This window comes from Ammospiza caudacuta, chromosome 11, assembly GCF_027887145.1.
Source record: "Ammospiza caudacuta isolate bAmmCau1 chromosome 11, bAmmCau1.pri, whole genome shotgun sequence".
Taxonomy (NCBI): domain Eukaryota; kingdom Metazoa; phylum Chordata; class Aves; order Passeriformes; family Passerellidae; genus Ammospiza; species Ammospiza caudacuta.
In genome coordinates, this window is record NC_080603.1 from 6,030,622 (window position 1) to 6,050,470 (window position 19,849).

The 19,849-nt window shown below is 37.8% G+C and overlaps 1 protein-coding gene across 1 annotated transcript in view; it reads right to left on the reverse strand.

Moving 5' to 3' along the window:
* The window catches only part of UGGT1 (UDP-glucose glycoprotein glucosyltransferase 1), a 37,473-nt gene that overhangs the window by 17,148 nt on the left and 476 nt on the right, over positions 1–19,849 (reverse strand). The window contains exons 2-20 of the mRNA XM_058811881.1: positions 17,705–17,840; positions 15,896–15,978; positions 15,223–15,353; positions 14,312–14,424; positions 12,945–13,119; positions 11,554–11,650; positions 10,877–10,955; positions 10,579–10,679; positions 9,699–9,798; positions 8,539–8,599; positions 6,888–6,979; positions 6,085–6,235; positions 5,715–5,834; positions 4,863–4,948; positions 4,295–4,430; positions 3,252–3,383; positions 1,764–1,928; positions 1,449–1,569; positions 644–742 (exon numbers count right to left, since the gene is read on the reverse strand). Coding sequence (XP_058667864.1) covers positions 644–742; positions 1,449–1,569; positions 1,764–1,928; positions 3,252–3,383; positions 4,295–4,430; positions 4,863–4,948; positions 5,715–5,834; positions 6,085–6,235; positions 6,888–6,979; positions 8,539–8,599; positions 9,699–9,798; positions 10,579–10,679; positions 10,877–10,955; positions 11,554–11,650; positions 12,945–13,119; positions 14,312–14,424; positions 15,223–15,353; positions 15,896–15,978; positions 17,705–17,829 — 2,167 coding nt within the window. The 5' untranslated portion in view covers positions 17,830–17,840. The remainder of the gene's footprint in view (positions 1–643; positions 743–1,448; positions 1,570–1,763; positions 1,929–3,251; positions 3,384–4,294; positions 4,431–4,862; positions 4,949–5,714; positions 5,835–6,084; positions 6,236–6,887; positions 6,980–8,538; positions 8,600–9,698; positions 9,799–10,578; positions 10,680–10,876; positions 10,956–11,553; positions 11,651–12,944; positions 13,120–14,311; positions 14,425–15,222; positions 15,354–15,895; positions 15,979–17,704; positions 17,841–19,849) is intronic.

Below are 19,849 nucleotides of genomic sequence, written 5' to 3' on the forward strand. Positions count from 1 at the left end.
ACAGTCTAGTAAAGACAGGAACAGGAGGATTTGGACCAAATGACAGCAGCTTATTTCTGGAATCTAACCAAAATGGATAAAGGAAACACCTGATGGTGTCTGGTTAGACCTGGTTAGGCTCTGTTTTATGTCTATGCATGCATTTCCTACACTTGAGAGGTACAGGCAAGTTTGAACACTTTTATGTGCAACTGTAACAACACTGCCATTGGAAAAGCAGTGCCTGCACTGGAGCAATAAAAACAGCACTGACCACATTAGGTGATGTCTTATATAATGGGCAGTTGGAATTTTCCTCTGAATCCATGTAACTTCTAGTAATTTTGAATTGTGAGACAGAGAACTAAAACCCCTTTTATATTTTCCTAGTCACTTGCTTACACTGCTGCATTTCTGGGAGTCACTTGCAGAAAAGCAAGAGCAGTTTGGTTGAGACTTTATTATTCAGTAAGAGGTTGGACTAGGTTTAAGAGGGGAAAGTTCTTGCTCCATGTAGATGTCATGTCTTACTAAAAAAAATCTTTAACAGACTATGCTGTCACCCACAGGCCTGGCAAGGCTCAGTGAGTGTGTGAAGATCTGCACATGTGCTTGGAAACAAACATAAAAGCAGACTTGGATTCAGAATCTACCACAGATTTACCTTTCTTTGTTAAGTAGGTCATGCTGTTTGCAACAGCAGCTGTCTTATCTTTAGACTCCAATGTGGTAAATCGAGCAAAGTCATCCACAAAATGGTTATCTGAGGAAGAGAGCAAGCATTAAATGCCAAAGCAACTATTCCATATAAACTGAAAATAAAATCACTACTATTACCAGAACATTAGGAACATGTCCCATTTTGCTCCTTGTAATACTGCTTGTATCTCATTTTCACTGTTAATACATAGGCTGAGAAATGAATTTTGCTGTCTCACAAGACACAGTAATAATTACATTGCATATTTGATAGGGAGAAGTCAGTTGAAAGAATTTTCCAAGTCTCACTTAGTTGACACCAGTGTATGTAAATAATATAGATTGAAAAATCCACTCTGTCACTTTTTCAAGCAACTCAAAAAAGGCAGGAGTAATGTCATTGTACTGCAGTCACTTCATTGGGTGTTCATTTAGCAAGGGAACATTTTGCTAAATCTGAATTAATTCCAGAGATGACTGTCAAGCCTGTTCAAAAGAAGGTCAGAACTAAGAAACAAACTGCTGCTTTATGCATTATATAATTTCTCAGCTTCATGAGTCATATTCCCCTTAAGGTCTGTATAAAAACAAAACAAATTCCCATTTTGAAAATCAGTAGATATTTAATGTTGTACATAAACATCTGTCTGTACCAGGACTGGGTCATCACTTCAGGTGCTGTTAATGCTTTGCCACCTGAGCTTTCCACTGGAACAGCAAGTCTTTCACTCAGACATTTCAGGTTTAACACAATTAAAAGCATCCCTTACTCATTCCTGTCAGATCTAGGTACTCTCTGTCAGACCTTAGGATTCTTGAGTTAATTCTTGGAACAACATTAGGCTGGTTCATGATATACTCAACCACATCTTGGTCATTAGATAATTCACCCTGAAGGAAAGAGGAAAGAAGCATTATTTCTTATTTGACATATAAAATTGCCTTACATAATCTTAAAAAAAAAAAAAAAAGGCAGAAAGCAATTCTGAAAGCTAAGCTGTCTTGTATAATATGCAGCCAGGGACTTGTGGATCAGCTTTTCCAAATCTGGTTTCTCTCAAGCCTCAGAGGAGCTCAGCACCCACCAGGTACACGGCTCGCTGGAAGATGCTCGTGGTTTCCAGGATTTTGTGCATTGTCACAGTTTCCAGGTCATCAGGATCCAGCTGATCTTTTTGGAAAGGCATCCCATTGAACAGGACAACAGGGAGGGGGCCCACACCAGTTTGCTCATAGTAAGCTCTTGCTGCCTAAAAACAGGAACAGAAGCAACTTTAGCACATCAGCCACAAAGGTTCCTAACAAGTCTAAACACACATGAGATCCTTTACCACTTCTGTTAGACACAGACAATGTATCTTTGAAACTTTCAAAGCAAAAAAAAAGTTCCTTCACAATACAGAAGTGCACAATACTCCTTTAAGTTCATTTTGTAAATTAATTTCAATGAGCACTTTCTGGTAGTGGCAAAAGATGCACAACAGGAAACATCACTTTGCCTGTGGAAGCAAATGCAATGCAAGCAGTGGTAGCTGTAATGTAAGACAGCGTAAGGAATGTTTATTTTTTTAAGAATGTATTTCTTAAACCTGTAAGAAAGCAGTTACTTGTGAGGCAGGGATTATTTTGTCAAGACAAATTTCCCTATTTCATGTAACCTCTGAAAAGTGCACCAGCATTGACAGATACCCTGTTAAAAGTTAAAATGAACTAGGTTCTGCTGGTTAGAGGTTCTGGTTGAGGCCTCTCCTCTCATACAAAATGCCTATCTTACTTTTATGGATTTTAATTTCCCTAAAATGTTTTTCTCTTCACTATCCTGCACTGGAAGACTCATAAGCCTAGGAGCCTATTTTCTGTAACCCTGATGGCATTCCTTACATTTGCAGATGTAGGCAGCATCATGTGTGTTAAGAGATACTGGTGACAGTATTTTCATTTCTTTTAGAACAACAAATAATAAGAAATATTCGCCTATAAAACCTCAAATAAAATCTGCTTCATCTTACATATAACTGGTTCAATAGTGATTTGCCCTCCTAATTTTCTCCATACAGAAAAGTATCAGACCTAAAAATCACTTCAAGAATTATTTGCAGAAATTTGTTGGATGTCTTGCTATAGAAAAAGCATTTTGAATTCATAATCATGTCTTTATCTCACTCAGTACTCAAATACTGATTCAGAAGCCCCCACTGATACCTCCCAATGTTAAGCCTCTTGGTTTTTTCATTAACCACTCCATCACTTTGATGTTTTTGCAAACACTAATAAACTCTACTGAAGTATGCATTCCATAATGAAAGCATGAATTATGAGTCACAAGAAAGCTATCTTGGTTCTATACATACAGATTTTTAAAAAATATATATTCCATTATATGTACTATGTATAATATATAAAGCTTGTGCTGAACATAAACAGTGAAGTATAACTAGAAATCCCCCAAGGTGGTAACAAAATAGTTCCCTGGTTAGTAAGAGAACTGGACCAAGAAATTGTATGTAATTATATTTTCAGAACTGTTGCAGCAAAAGAAGTGGAAAACAAAGCTCTATTTGATGAATTCTTACCTTTCTGTTTTGATCATAGGCAGAATCAATTCCCAGCACGCTGCTGATTTCCACATAAGGATACTGTTTCTCAAGAACACTAACAACATGTTCCACTTTCAGCTGGTCTCCTGTTTTCACTTTGTTATAGATCTGAAAGGGGAATACAAGTTTACAGCTGCAACTGTAAAGCCTCTGTCCTTCTCAAAGCAAACTGATCTGTCACCTGTATTACAGTAGTGATAATAAGGCATTAACAGCCAGACTGCAAAACTTTTTTTCATATTTATCAGTTGCAACAGCTCTCAAGCACTTGTAGCCATTATAAGTATCTTGTTATACCTTGTAGTCATTCCAGTGAAATATATATACTTCTTTAAATAATAACTTGCATCTTTAATTAGAAAAGGTATTTGAGGAGTGAAAAGAGTTGTCCGGGGAAAAAAGCCTCAAATAAAGAATATCCAAGGAGCTACCTTCCCTTCAGAACTTGGGATATGCTTATGAACAGTACAACCTCACAGGGAAAGCAGGTAATAACTCTTTCCCTCTTGAAGGCACAAGATTTTACTTTGAGCTACAAATACACACCCAAAATAAAAAGAATTTAAAAAAAGTAACCAGCAATTTAATGTCACAGCTTGCCAATTTGTACAAGTATCAAACCACAGGTGAAATTCATTTACCAGCACCTGTATTGTCCTTTGATGTGACAAAGGTACACAGCTGGAATGGTTTAAACTCAATTATAACATTGAAGGGATGGGGCAGTTCAGAACTCAGAGACTGAATGAGCAAAGGAACAGGATCAGAAAAACATGCAAAAGTGTTAAGTGTCACCATGAAATCTGTGTCACAATGAAACCCAGTCTCACTTGTTAAAGTTAGGTCAGAAACACATTACAAGGACACGTGTTCTGTGGTACCAGTATCTGGAAATACTCTGCATACTACCCCAGCCAAAGAACAATTCCTTCCATTGGCTACACATTAGCCCCATTAACATAATCTTATATACATTGAAAATATTAAAACATTAATTTCCCTTTTTAATTAATACTTACAGACATGACAGTCTGAAAAGCATAATTATTGTCCATTTCTTGTGCCACATAATTGTATGTCCTCAGGAGGGCAACACCAGGATCCTGCAGTCCATCAACATCCTCTGAGTCATTAACCACAAAGACTAATCCTATCCTGCAATCACACAAATCCCCAGGTCGTCATTTCTATAAAGAATACACTTTTCACACAACTGCTGGCTGTGATCATCATCTTAAACACAGGTTTTTTCTAGAATAGCCTGGGAAGATGTTGAGAGCAGCCAGGAATCAAACTTAGGACATGGAATGAGTCCATCAGAATCTTGCTTTTCACCTCTCTCCTATCCAAAACTTTAGATTTCTTTTGGACTGTTAAAAACCAGAACTCTGTTTTGCTAGTAGAGGAAGTTATACTCAAGAAATATACACATACCTTGAACACAAGGAATGCAACATTTCTGCAGTGCCCTAGCAATGAGAATTTTACAATGGCAAAAGTCACATGCATAAAAACTAATTTAAAAAACCCCAAACATTAAAACCCCAAACATTAAAATCATAGAATAATCACTTATTCTATGATTACCTCAGTGGGATGTGGTTACTGAAGAACATTTCTGCCACATTCAGTAATTCTGCTGTGGTCTCATGGGTAGGATCTACTATCAGCACCTGTATGCAAACAGCAAGTGAAAAGTTTTTATGCCCTGGAGAGCCAAGATGTTCTCTGCTGTCTCAGCCCAGACAGAACTGGGCCATTCAGACTGCATGTAAAGCCCTCATTCATGCAGCTGTTGCCTTAGAATTTTAAAATTTTTAGGCTAAAAGTATTGAACTCCAGAGAAAAAGGTAACACATCCAAGCTCCCACAGCTTCAGATGGTTCAAGTCCCTGTTTTCCCCTAATCAGAGTTCCTGTTTTGCATAGGGCCACTTTGCCACATGACAAGAGTTACAGTGCACAATTTGCAAACTCTTCATCAGATCTAAGTAATTTACCTACAGACTAAAAGGACAGCAGGACTAAGCTGAGGGCTGTGATCATTTGTTCAAGTCTTGGTGCATGAATGCTTTCTAACTGCAACAACTGAAGTTGGTCTTAACTCTGCCAAGAAGACAATATTTAAGATTTCATTAACCAACTTCAGGTATTATCACTAAGTTGAAACACACCAAATTGTTATTTATCAGATAATTTTGTCCATTGACAAAACAACACCTGGCATCAATAGATGCCACAGAATCATGCTCAGAAATCTCTGAATCTCAGCCATAACTTACTAATACTAGGAGAACAAAACCTTTTAGAAAAGCACCCTCTCTCTCAAGCTATTTAAGTGACAGGGAATCCAGTGTATACATGAGGTAAGTTGCAAAAGCTGATGTTCCTGCTCTTGACAAAACAAATGCACATTTCATCCAGTCAGATGATTACTTACAAAATTATGGAAGTTTTTTCTGATTTGCCTGATGACACCAGGAAATGTGGGACGCAGCAGTTCCTGCACGCTGGAAGGCCAGGAATTGTATCGACTATCAACTTCCAGATTGTTGATCCACTAAGGAAAAGTAAAGGCATTTAAATAATTTACAGTCCTCCTGCTCTGGTCTGAGACTAAAATATTTTCAAATCAGACACTATATTGAAGAAATAAAGCTTTTAAAAAGTGCTAATTATAACCTTATTATCCTTTTTACTTCACTGCAGTTTCAGAGCTGATTGTGAGACAACGACAAAAGCTCCCCTGACAGTTTAAGAATGCACTGCCCAACAGCAAATCAAGTATTTCTATCAAAAACCAAACTCACTGAAATGGCAGGGCTTCTGATGTCCACAGCATAGTCAGAATCTGATGGCTGGATGTTCAACTTCAGGACATTGTGTAAGGAAACTCCCTCAATTCCCAAGCTGTGCAGGCCTTCCATAACTCGGGCTTCATTGCGGAGCACATCAATCAAGCTGCAAGGAAAAGCAAAATGGGGCTGAATTTTAACCCCACAGCAAATAACTTACCTTAACCTAACAGATGAAAGGTATAAACAAGTCTGTCTGTCCAGACATTACTTCTTATTTATCACCTACTTCTTACCATCCTAAGAAACTTGAGATGACTTAAATCTATTCAAATAATATTGTATAACTAGGAAAAGCAATGTTAAATCAGGATAATTAATCCATTATATACATATATATATACATATGGATTATTCAAACACATCTTGACAAAGGTATAGGGTGGTTTCCAGATGAACAATTTACAGTGGTTTATCCTTTGAGAATCACTCTGCTGTCTTCAGAATAAATCTGTATGCTGACAGGCTGAGAAAACAAAATCTTGCTAGTCACAGCACAGGTCAAAAGAACAGCACAAAGGTCACTCCTCATTCCAATCTTCAAGAGTATTCCACTTTTCACATTAGAATTTTTGTTGGAAATGCACTTTGAATAAGACAGGGAACCATTATTTTCTTTTTACAGTACTTAACAATTAAACCTAGTCTAGACTATGAAGAAGGTTCAAAACTGTCTAAATAACTTTATCATTCATGCACAAGCAAGATGCAAGTTTCTAAGCAGGATGCAATTATTGTGAAAAATAAAACATTCCTACCTAAATATATCCTGAGTGTCTAAGTCAATAAGCAGTCCATTGATGAACAGGGCAGAATCTCCTGGTTGCAATCCTAACGTTCCCTTGAAATACTGAAAAGAAGCAGAGAAAATATCATTAAAGATTTTAATGTTTTTTTTCCAATAAGTCTTGTCTTGCAGTACCAGTCACAAATTTCTATTTAGAGGCATGATGAACACTGAAGGAGAAACATTGTATTTGGATATTTTACAACACTACCATCATGAACACTGTGAGCAAAGCAGAGGAATAATAAGTACCAAGATGAAGTACCAAGTACATGAATAATAAGTACCATATGAAGTACCAATAACAGGAAAGTAGCTTCTGAACAGAAAAGATTTACGTTTTTTATTAAATTTGTAAGGCTCTCAAAGAAAAGCTGAGTGTTAAATTGTATCTTTCTGTTGATAGTTACATAGTAAACTCTAATGTAATAGTAGCAGTGAACTTAACTATCAAATAATACCCACACGAAGGGAGTCGTGCAAAGAACAGCTCTGAAGGGCACAGTGAGATAGAAGTCTGGTCTGGATGCAGCAGCCCAGGGATCCTCTGAATAAAAATGAATCCACAAAATCATGGGTGTATTTGTGGACCAGAGTCTGATCTAACACACAGCAGAAAAAGCTAACCAGGTAGTTTTAGCATGGACTTACATTCTATACTTTGTTCCTTCCAGAACCACATGGGACAAGAGTGTCAAACCCCATCCCTTCTCCTCTGATTTTATCACTATTGAACAACAAAGCATTTCTTTCTCAGAATAGGAACCTCAGGGAATAAGTAGCTCTGCATTTACTACTAGACTCCCCAAACAGATTTCTAAACAATATGTGTGTACTGAACATACAATGTCTTTTTTTCTGATAAAACCAAATGAGACTGAAATGTGTGAACAGGGCACTGTAGCTCAAACAGCAAATGCTGCTGTTTGACTTTTTTCACTACTATCCTAAACTTTTGTTTTGTTCTCTATCCAGACCACACTACCTGGCATATTTTAGTTGCACAAATTCCTGTACAAAAGCCTGTACAAAATTCCCAGGTAGCTGTTGGTTTTTTCAGTGCTTTGCTAATGCCAAGGACACAGCTGAGCTGTCTGAAACACTTCTGCAAATACAGAGCCTACTCAGTGACCTCCAGAGGCCCCTCATGACCTGGGGAGTTTTATGATTCTGTTTCAAAGCACATCTAGATTTAGCTGGTTAATTTTATCCCTTCACTAAGCAACAACATTGAAACCATTTCCTCCACACAGAATGAATCAGTCTAAAGCCATGGCAGGTTCTGAATTTATTCTGTGATTTCCTAGTGATCACTGATGTAGACAGATATCTAAATATCATCTCAAACTGGATAAGGAGAACTAATTTTCTTCTGCATTGTTAAAACTGTAGGAAGATGCTTAATATAGCTGCTTTTCAAGCAATAAATTTCTAACCAGAGTAGTATTTTCCTATTTGAGCAAAAAAGTTTAATAATGCTCCTCATCCATGTTTGAAAATCCACCACTTCTTCACTTCCCAGATGCATACTATGAAATTTTGTGTGAAAACACTGGGTCATTATCTTGAGCAACATGTAAACCAGAGTGCAAAGGCACTGTGTTACTTTTTGGACACGTTACCTTTTGGTTCTCTTCAATTTCTGCTCTGAGTTCCGAAGACACAACTGTTTTTGTTATGGCTCTGCAAAAATAAAAACATCATGCTATGAATCCTCTTTCTGTTTATCTACTGGATAGATATTTACTTATCTACCTATTATACCTTACATATTAAGATAATTAACCTTCTAGTATAAAGGGGTGCAGCAAGAAGCAGTTGCACTTGGTGACACCATAAATAGTAGGATGCAGCATTTTTCTTACACTGTATAATCCAGCAGTACAAAAATGTTAACCACATGCCAACTCTCACAGTCTAATTTCACATTAACCATAATAAAAGTGTGCAGCTGCCAAAAATGTAAAGATGGAGGCTGACAAGAGAAAATAGGGGATTTCACTGATCATGGTGGGTTCCCATTCCTTTCCTTACTTTGGATGCAGTGATTGCATCATCAGAGTGGGTGAGTACAGCCCACAGATCAGCCTGGAAACACAGTGAGATGCAATGCCTGCCTTCAGAAGCTCTAAATAACAACTTAACATCATGTAATGGGAAATAAGATCAGAAATCAGTTTATTTTTACATTCATCTCAGGTATATCTCCCACCTACTCAAAAAGGTTCTGTAGTATCATCTTCACAATCCAGGCAATGGAATTTTTCAAGAGAAATATATCTCTAAACTGGCTGGCCATGCCAGGTCATATTGAGTTTTTTAACTGATTTGAATGTGCTAAAGACAGGCACTGACAAAGTGCAAAAACCAGTGGAATTGCACATCAGCCTCTGACATGAGACTGACTGGGTTGTTTGGCAATGTGGACCCCAGAAGAAGAGTGGGACCCTGTAAACAGATAAATGTTAAGGTCATTAAACAGAAAACCCAGCCAATAAATTCTTGATGACTTCATGTAATAGGTTTCGATGCATTTCACAATAAAATAGCATGGGCAATTCTGGAAAATTTTCCACCAGTCCACATCAGCTGCCATCCAAGAAAAACACCATGAAATCCTCTTTGTAACAGTAGGCTGAAGAACTTCTCAGCATAAACATTCCCCAGTGTTTGCTTCCAGCTAAATGAAAGTCAGAGTTAACCCAACCAATGCTGCTTGTCTCAGGTCCTGCTCAGGAAAAGGAGAGTAATAAAATTTGCTAGGAGTCAAAATTAAAGTTACCTGGCCTTTGTAGGAAAGTTCTGACTAAGATCTTTCATGACCATCAGGGCATCCACAGGGGGAGCAGTCAAAATGCGAGCAGCAGTTTGAAAACTCAGATCTTAGAAATGAAAAAAAAGAGGTCAATAATTCAAAACTGAAAACAAGGCAATGCAGAGACATCTTAAGTTCATCTTGCAACTTTTTTGCATGTTACCTAATGAAATTCACTTTTTATCTGCACCTATAGATACTTTTAAATTCATTTTCTTTATATTCAACTTGTATGTGTTGCCTTGGAGCAAGTAACCCTCTCAGGTTGTTTAGGTGAGTCCAGACCAACCCTCTTTGTTTGGCTGAGCTGGGAGGATCTGCCCTTCCACTGATACTGGTAGATTCCCCATGGCTACAGCATACATTCAGCTCTTTGAATTAATCTTTTTGAGAGGATGAAAACTTTTTTCATAGGCTTTTATAGATGTTTTAAGGGAATGAGGTCAGAGCAGCATGTAACTGATTTTGAAATACAGTTTTCCTCTGGTCTTGAGAAATCTCAAGATTTCACATCAGAAGTGTGATCATGGAAAGAAACTTTGCATTCCTTTCCTTTCTGCATTCAGCAGACCATACAAGCAGTCAGTTTAAGAGCAAGTAGCTTACTGTACTTCACAATACAAAAAGCCATCCTCATGTCAGAAGTCCTGTGAAACAATGCCAAAAGCTATTTCAACAGGAAAAGGTACTTTAAAAACCAAGTATTTTCCAAGTGAGACAATGCAGGAATTTACATTCAAACTGTTAACTGTACATAGCCACTAACAACCTCAATAGTGTAGAACACCAGAAAACACATTTACATTGAGTTTTTTAGACCATAACTGAAAGCCTTTATCCAGATTACCTTGGAGCTGCCACACTTTCAGAGGTGCCATTTCGTTGGTACTTTCCACGAGGTGTTTTCTAAGCTCTTTCAGCTCTTCTGACAAGTCAGGATACAGCTGCCTGAAAGGATACAAGGGTCAAACAACTCCTGTGGTTTCCTGTAAGAAAGTCTGCTGCTAATTTAAAGAAACTACCACATTAAAAAATATGCTGCTATCATATACAGAAAACTCAGACATGTAAAAAATAATAATAAAGCAAAAGATCAGCATTTCTGCAAAAGTTTTTTTATATGATAAAGTCCAACTGTGTTTTACCTTAGTTTTCCAAACAGAAATCCTTGCACTTCATCAATAGGGTCATTTTCATCTATGACTGTAGCATTCACATCTGTGCCTATAAACACACAGAGAACACCACTAGCACCAAGCCATTAACAAACAGAAAAGCAGGAGAATCTGGGGTTTGTATGTGTATGTAAAGAAAAAGCACAGACACAGATTACACCATTAAAATAGTTTTGGCAGGTGCATGGGAGTTTGTAGAACAGAGATCACTGCTCCATAAAAGCAGTAAAAGCAAAGAAAACATGCAGAATTCTGAGAATTTTGTCTTCCCCCAATTAAAAAAAAAAAATTTAAAAACCAAAAAAACAAAAGTGAGGAACAGGGAACACAGTCTGCTCTGAAGATGGATAGGTTAAGGCAAATTAAAGTCAAGAAATTTCCTTTACAGCTGCAGAGTAGCTGGTAAAAAATGAGTTGCATTAATAGTGCCCTTACTAAGATCTAGTCCATGGCTATGACTCCAGGATTGCACAAATGTGGAAGTGCCATGGCAAAGATCTGTTTCATAAGGAACATGCTCTCAAAAGGGATTTCAGAGCTAAGGAAAGAAAAATATCTGCAATTCAGACATTCATAGCAAAATGAGTATAAAATTACCTTGGCAAAATTAAAATGTTCACATTAAAATACTTGAAATAAAAATTCACCTTTCACCTGGGTATCATCCTTGGCCTTATATTCTGTACTTTTAATAGCCAGTTCTACACCATAGCCAGAGAGGTAGACCTTCTCCTTGCTGGGATTCTGTAAGGAAAAGCCAACAGTGTGATATTGCCATCTTTGTTTGATCCAAAAAAGAAAAACTACCACTTCCCAAAGCTGAGAAATCTCAGTCTGGGATTTCAGACATTATGGGTAGAGAGAAACAAACACTGTGAGTGGCTCTGCAGTAGCATACTCTAATAATTTTATTTCCTACTGCTTTTCAACACACTTCTTGAAGTTCAGCAAGCAAAAATTATCTCTGTGAACCAAAAAAACATCAATATCCACAGAGTAAAGAGGAACACAAAACAATGTTTTCAGGATTCAGTGTGTGAGCAAAGCAGAGGGAGACAGAGTCCTATCATCAAATCAGGTAGAGGGTGGAAAGGAACTTCAGCCTTAAGTTCAAAATGAAACATTCACTGAAGAGCTACCACAGAGAATGGCTAGGAATAAAATAATGACAAAAGAGTGGTGCATAATTAGTTCTGCCTTTAATGAGAGAAGCATGACCACTTTCTAAAAGTATTTTGAAGTATATAACACATAACAGTACCAAGATCTAAAGTGCAATACACTGAATTTTGAATGTATTCCTCCCAATACTGACAAACAACTACTTCCTGTTCTAAAAGGGAAGTAGTGTATGCAATGCATTACTTTATTTTATTAATAGTACAAGTAGTATTAGAAATTAAGGAGCTGATGCCTTTATTTTTTTTTTTTAATTCAAGCCTGACTGCTACACTGCAGGTTTTGGCAATACTTAGTAATATTCAAGCAACAAATCAAAGAACCCCAGCTCTTCATACCTTTTGAAATGTTGTTTTAAATACTAATCCACTGGCTATGCACAATTTACTGGAGGAAGATGGAAACCAGGACAAACTGCACTAGAAATGTTAAGTGGTTCTGTAAAAAAATTACTACAGAAACAATGTCTTTCTTTTGAAAATTGTACCTAAATGTTAATCCTTACTTTTTATACCAAGTGACTAAGTGGCCTGATTGTGAAAGATTTGACTACTTCCTATGTTCTAATATGGGTAGAGAAACACTTCTTTTTACACTAAAGTCTCTAATTAATCTGGAATTTAGGTCTGGATTTATGAAATCAAACAATCTTACTTAAACAATCAGGAGATGTAAAATATTCTGTATTCCTCAGGTACATGCAATAAAAAATAAAACTTAGAGTATTCCAAGTAAATTAACAATGAGAGTAGGCAAATGTCAATGTAAAGGGAACAAACCTGGGTCAGTTTTCTTTTTGAAAACCCAGGCCAGTTCCTCAATTTCAAATTCCTCTGTTACAATGCACAAATATACTCACAGCAATGTAGTGTCTGAGCACATAAGTGATTTCTCCAGCCTCAGCCTTTGCAACAAGCCTCCTGTGCTGTCTGTAGAACCCCTCTGAGCCAATCTCTGCATAAAGTATGACCACAGGGCTTTCAGGGTTTGCTGCTGGGTACTTGTGGTCCCCCTTGAACAAAAATGGCTTTGGCCTAAGAGGGAACAGTGAAGAGTCACAGTGTGAGTCACAGCATTTCCTCACTCAATGCAAAATGAACTTTTTTCCCTGTTTATTCATTTTCCTGAATACATATGTTGAGCTATTCCTACATATTATATCAAGGCTGGCAGCACTTTGTGCACATTGACAAAAGCTTCGTGAAAAATGAACATATGAAAAGAAACAAGTGACTAAGAGCTCTTTTGAATCGAATATGATCCTAATTTTAAAAATGAACAACTTCCCTTAGATTTCCAATTAACTTTCTCTCCCCACAGTGATTCATAAATTCTGCATGAAAAATTAAAAAGGCTGATAGAACAGATGTGCCAATGGCACAAATTCATTTCAACCTGGTCCTTGGCTTAGTATTCAAACAAAAAAGTGAATGAAAAGTCTATTTTCAGCTCCTTTGTTTACATTTTGTCCAAAGTGCAATAAATACTTAAAGTATTCCCAGTAAGTCAGAAGAACAGCATGTGAGCTATAGATGCCATATGCCTGCACATTGACAAAAAATTCTTTATTCTCAAAAGAACCAAATAACCAAGATCACAAAACTTGTATTGAAAACAAAAATGTTTTCATATTATGAAATGTAAGGATTTGTGTTGGTTTTGGTTTATTACTTGTTTGGGGTTTTTTAATAAAAAGTATTATATTTTATACCTTCCTTTTGTTATTAGCAGTTACAATCAAGTTTTGTTCTTGTAGAGAAATCTGAATTTTAAATATATAGTGTGGTAATGGTTTTCTTTGTCAATGCTGAGAAAAGTATACTGTGCATGCTTTCAGCCATTCACAAAACAATTTGTTACATTAATCTCATTTGAATATGCAGCCCAGCTCCTATTTTCCCTGCACACTGAAGGTTTTACACACTTCTGAGAATTCCTACTGTCCTTCAACAGTTCCCAGCTACTTCCAGAATTTGTTTCCAAATTTTCCTGTGCACATTCATCTTCCTAGCAGAATTATCAAAGAGCAAGGGATAAGAAAACCATCATTGCAATTTGAATTAACACCAAATAAGACATTGCCACTCCAGTGCCAACAATGGATAGGAGAAATCAACACTGAAGAACACAGAAATAAAAAGTTTATTACAACCTCTTCACAGCAGTAAGTCTAAAGTTAGGTTAAATTTGAAGGGCTAATCCAGTAATAGGAAATTAAACAAATACCTGTCTGAAGCTGCCTGTAAAAGGTTTCCAAGAGAGTCAAATTCACAAGTTTTCTCCCCATGCACAACAAAAAACAGGGTACAGCCCTCTGGTGGAGATTCATCTGCTGCTATCTGTATAAAACATTTATAATAATGTAGGTTAAATGTTTGCCCTTAGAACAATCAAAAATTTTAACAGTGTAGCTGTGCAGCAAACAGTATTATTTCCTATACTCCAAACTAATACTTCTTCCTTGTTTATGACATAATTGCAAGATGGAGATTTAAGCCTTTACTTATTTTTCAGTCTGTTACAATTAACTGTAAGGTTAGTTGCAGGTACAGAAAGCAAGGCTTGCAATTGTAGGGGTTTTGGTTGAAGGGGTTTTTTTGTCTTAGACATCACAAAAATCTGTATTTGTTAAATATCAAACAACAAAATGAATCCACGTGAACAAGGAAGATGTTTCACAGTATTACTTAAATAAAGCACATTCTAATGTGAGACAATTTCCAAAGAATTAAAAAAGAACAGAGAACACAATGAACTCTAATTTATGAGTTCTAATCACTCTATATATATATATATATATACATATATATGGATTACTATCTACAAGTCAGTTCAGCCGAGCAACAGGAACAGCAGCAGCATCCCAAGTACCAATGGAGCCACAGAGATGGTCCTCACAAAAATCTTTGCACCAATTCTTAGTGTAGCAGGCAAAAGGTATGCAGGCATGTCAAAATGCCAGTTCTTTAGTCTATTCTAGACAAAAATTCAGCACCTCATGAAATTTGTATACACATCACTCTGTAGCTCAAGTGTACAGAGCAGTGAATCAGTTTAGGTTTTTTATATCTCAAATGTCTCCTTCCTGAGCCTTGGTACAATGCTCTGCATCTCACCTGAGCATTTCCTGTACCAACCTGTTGGAAAGCTTGAACTGCTGCAGAGTAGGAGCGTAAAGACAAGGAAAATTTCAACAAATTCTGCTGCAAAGGTGACAGAGTCTGGCAGGCCACTTTCAGCATTTCCTGGTAAGAAGAATAATCACTACCTGCAAAATCAAAGTACAAGCAGTTATCTTTCTATCTCATAGTCTCATTGAAGAGGGGCTTCTCATCCCAGTGTGATTTATACCAACAAAAGCCCATTACATGAATTCTGAGTTTGCACATGACCATTCCTTCTCTAATTTCATTACAGCCAATTCTACAGGATGAGAGTGAACTTGAACAGAGATCCAGGAGAGTTCACCTGAATTCATTTTTGAGGATGCAAACATGGGCAGGGGAGGAGGGAAACAGTTTAGAGCTCCCAATTAATTTTGGCTGACAAATAGGAACACAGAGAAAAGGCTTTTAAAATATTTCATGCTTCATGTTGAAAAAGAATCTGGCAAGCAAAATGTTTCAGACTCATCCACTACAGCTTTCGTCAAATGGATATCCAAAAGCCTTGAGTACATTACAGCAAAAAATATTACTGTAATAAGTATTTTACAGAAGTCAAATGAGGATTAACATGATGGAAGACAGAACACTGTGGTATATTTTTCAACTATCAGTCAGCATTGAGAAAAAAACTATAAAATCTTACCATCATGCTCAGCTCTCTTAATATTCTCACTGGCTTCAACAAAGTTCCAGAATTTTTCTTGACCTTCTTCTGATAAAAATTCACTAAGTAGGATGAGAAGAGTGAGTTAGATCTACAAATTTTCTTCAAGTTACAAATCTGACACCTTGTGATGCTTTACAGAAAGTTAGCACCTACCACCTATATCAGCAAACCGTGTTACTAGGAAAAGTACTGCAGGACAGCTAAAAACAAACCCAAACAAATAATCACTGCAGACCAGGACAGACACAGAGCACATGCAAGCAGCTTGTGATCCTTTCAATGTCACTAACAGGCAGCAGGGTCCATCCTGGCAGCTCTCCTCCCTAATGCATTTCTTTGGAATCTCTCTTTTATGAGAAACACACATTGTACATGAGGCAAATTGTAATTATGAGCTTTGGTAGGCTTTGATGGAGGTTTTCTGTTGGCTTGTTCTTGAAGAAGTAAAAGGAGAAGTCACAGCTTCAAACCATGTTATAATTCCCATATCTGAAGCACGTAATGGGCAGGTATACAAGGCTAGATAATGAAATTCATCCTCTGAACATTGCTAAGCACAAACACTGTATCACATCCACGCTTGTAACATACTTGCTATGCTCAAGGATGCTACAACAGCAGGTTTGGAGCCTGCTCAGTGCCACAGTAACTGTGTGCCCCAATCCAAGGGTAAGTGCTGCTGGAACACCTGGGTACAAACTGCAGGGCTGGGCTAAGTGCAGTGACCAGCAGGAGGGATTTCTTTTACACTGCAGTGCTGCATCATGCTGCAGTTCATCCCAGGTGAACCATCCTGCCCTACCCAAAGCCTCTGGCTACAATGGATCAAGACTTTGGCATGTTATTTTGATTATTTGCTTACTGCTCTACACTCTCTTAGGTTGAGTTTTTCCCCAGCAGTGTCTCAGGGTATCTAAATCCTGGCATTAAAACCTGTGCTTTGCATTTTACTACTCAAGGAACTTTCAGGCTTCAGCTTCTCCAGAGAAGGTTACAGAAAAGTAACTTCACCTAGGAGACACCTGTCCTCTGAATGAGAGCCATGCTCATGTGAATGAAACCCAGCAATGCTCAACTATTTTCATGTGAAACAATCTGCAGTAAAACAGACAAAATTCCACATTTGGCAATACCCTTAAGTGATACAAAATTAAGCACACATTAACTTGAAATTCTAAAAGTCCTACTGACATCTCTAAACTAAAACATGACAAAATTAAACAATGAGGGATTTCAAAAGAGACAGCATTTTGCTTTCTTTTTACACAACATCTTAAAAATAAAGTCTTTAACACCATAGAAGAAATGTTCCCAGGGTAACTTGCACGATCTTTAACAAAGGAATTGACTTTAATCAATGCAAAACTCAATGAACAAAGTAAAACTCAAGTTTTACCAAGCTAAATAGACACAAGCAGCAGATGTGTATCAAAAGCTACAACACTGAAGTAAAAGACATTCAGCTGCAGAATCTTACAAGACCTTGCTGAACTCTCTATCTAATGCTTTGAGTAAAACTTCATAAGGCAAAAAATACCAACTATGTAATTGTTTATGGTTATTCATATTTGTTCTAATGCAAAATGAAAGAATTTACCACACAGAAAAATTACTGTCTCCCCTAAAATCCTCCTCCCATCTCCCCATGCACAGCAGGGATCACATTCCCATGTTATTACTGTTGGTAGTGACCAGAAACCAAAGTGCCACATAACAAAGAGAACTTTACTTTATCCTCTAAGCATATTCTGATTTGACAATGAAAAAAAGTCACAAAGCACCTACCTTGTTTCAAGGAGCAAAGGAGTTGAAGACCACTTTGTAGTCAGAGATGTTGTCACAGCCTTAGAATCTGCTTGTACAAGTGAAGAGCTGAAGCAGACTCCAAGAACTGCAATAAGTATTCCCATTTTATAGGACACTGAAAATGATGAAGGAAAATAATAAGTTTTGCATTGCCTCTTCTTATAAATACAGGATCTCAAATATATTGAGAGGTATGTTAAGACTTTTAAAACTGCATTTAATGCAATATATTAATGAGATGATCATCCTCTCACCTGATCTTGTGAGGGCTTACAAACTCACAAACTTGAAGAGAGGCAAGGAATTTACAAATTCACTCCTGAGATGCAACTAAACCTAAATCAATTCCAGTTTCCTCTGTGTTTATGCTTTCAAATAAGCTTGCTTCTGTTCCAGGACACCAACACCACATACTTCTTGTTTTAAGAGGTATTACAAACTGCACACATTTCAGACTGGGGGAGAAAACAACCCACTGTTCATATTATGGGAAGTAAAATCACACTTTGTGTCAGCACAGATCCAGCAGCTGCGGACTAATCCAGGCAAGGGTGAGGAACCCCAGTCAGCCCTTTAGGTTTTTGGGGAATGAAGAAACAAGTATTTCCTGGCTGCACTAAGCACCACCAAATTTAAAAGCTGAAAAATGAGTGAAATCACACAAACAGACTCAAATGATACAACCTACTGCAAGAAGTGACCAAAAAAAAACATATTATCCCATTTCTTTATTGTCCTTCACTTTGTGTATTTTCAAGACTTTGTATTCTCTGGCCTATACCCCAAAATAAAGCCAAGGGGAATTTCCTTGCCCACAACTCTTAAGCCTATGGAAGACCTGAATTCTTCTGTTGGCTTTCCATTACAGTCTCCAAAAGTTTAAGCTTTTTTTGCCCCTCTCTGACTATAGTATATTTATATTTACTACACCCCCAATATGCACTCAAGTACTCTTTCATTTCTTTATCTTTGTTTCCCTGGATAACTCATTTTCCATGTCCCCCCTGCACCTGAAAAAACATCCTGCTGCAATTCTACATATATCACACCCAACAAGCTGCCAGGATCTAACTTCTGTCTCTTTTTTTATTACCATCTCAATGTAAAGAATATGGTTATAAATCTGTAGCTCTAAGCTACCTGTATATATACATAAATAAATGAACCAAATCCTCCTCTCTTTAAAAGTTTACACCCCTCCAGACAAATGCTTCCCAACAACAACTCAGGCATTGTTCTTTCTCTGGGAATAAAACCAGAAATTCCTGCTGTGATCTCCAAAGAGCACACGACATTTGCTTTATGCCACACCTGGGAAGCAGACAGATGGCATCACAGAATGGGCACAGCCATCACTCCCTGTGTGCAGAGGGGGAAGCTCAGCCAATATTTGTGGAGTGAAACACTGGCCAAGTGCAAGCAAAAACCACAGTTCACAGCTCCTCCCAGAGATGGGTCCTTCTTATTCTCTGAAAATCACACACTGGAGTTTGGAATAGGTAAATGAATATACCCAACAGCACTCTCATGGCTAAAGCTCCTATGCTGCTCTCTTGTGCCAGCCTTCCTGCTCTGGGAAAAACTGAATTATAAGCCTTTTTCTGCATGAAACAGGCAAAAAACCAAATGACACATTTGTCACCTGACACAGTTTAGCCAACTGAAAATCTGCAGATTAGAAATATCTACAAGCCCTCCATAATAACAGCCATAAAACAAAGGAATGGCCGATATCTCAAGGAAAAAATACACCACGGAAGAAGAGGAAAGAGGCACAGGAATGAACAAAAGTGACACAAGGAGATCCAGCTCTGTGCCAGGCAACAAAGCAAAACCCAATCTGAATTACAACACCGCAAAGCAGTGTAAATATTTTTCCTCCTTATTTTTCTTCCAATTACTCCCTTTAAAACACTCCGGGCAGCTTGCACATCCAGCCTTGGGGGAAGGAATAACGCAGCCCACATTGACATCAGTGGGGTCAGTCTGGTGCCAGGCGGGTGAAGGGCAAAGGGAAGCGGGAGCGAGGGGCAAGCCCTGCAGCAGGCACGGCTCTGGGGCACCGGGACCGAGCCGGTGCACGGCAGAGATCCCCGATATCAGCGGGCACCGATCGCACCGGGG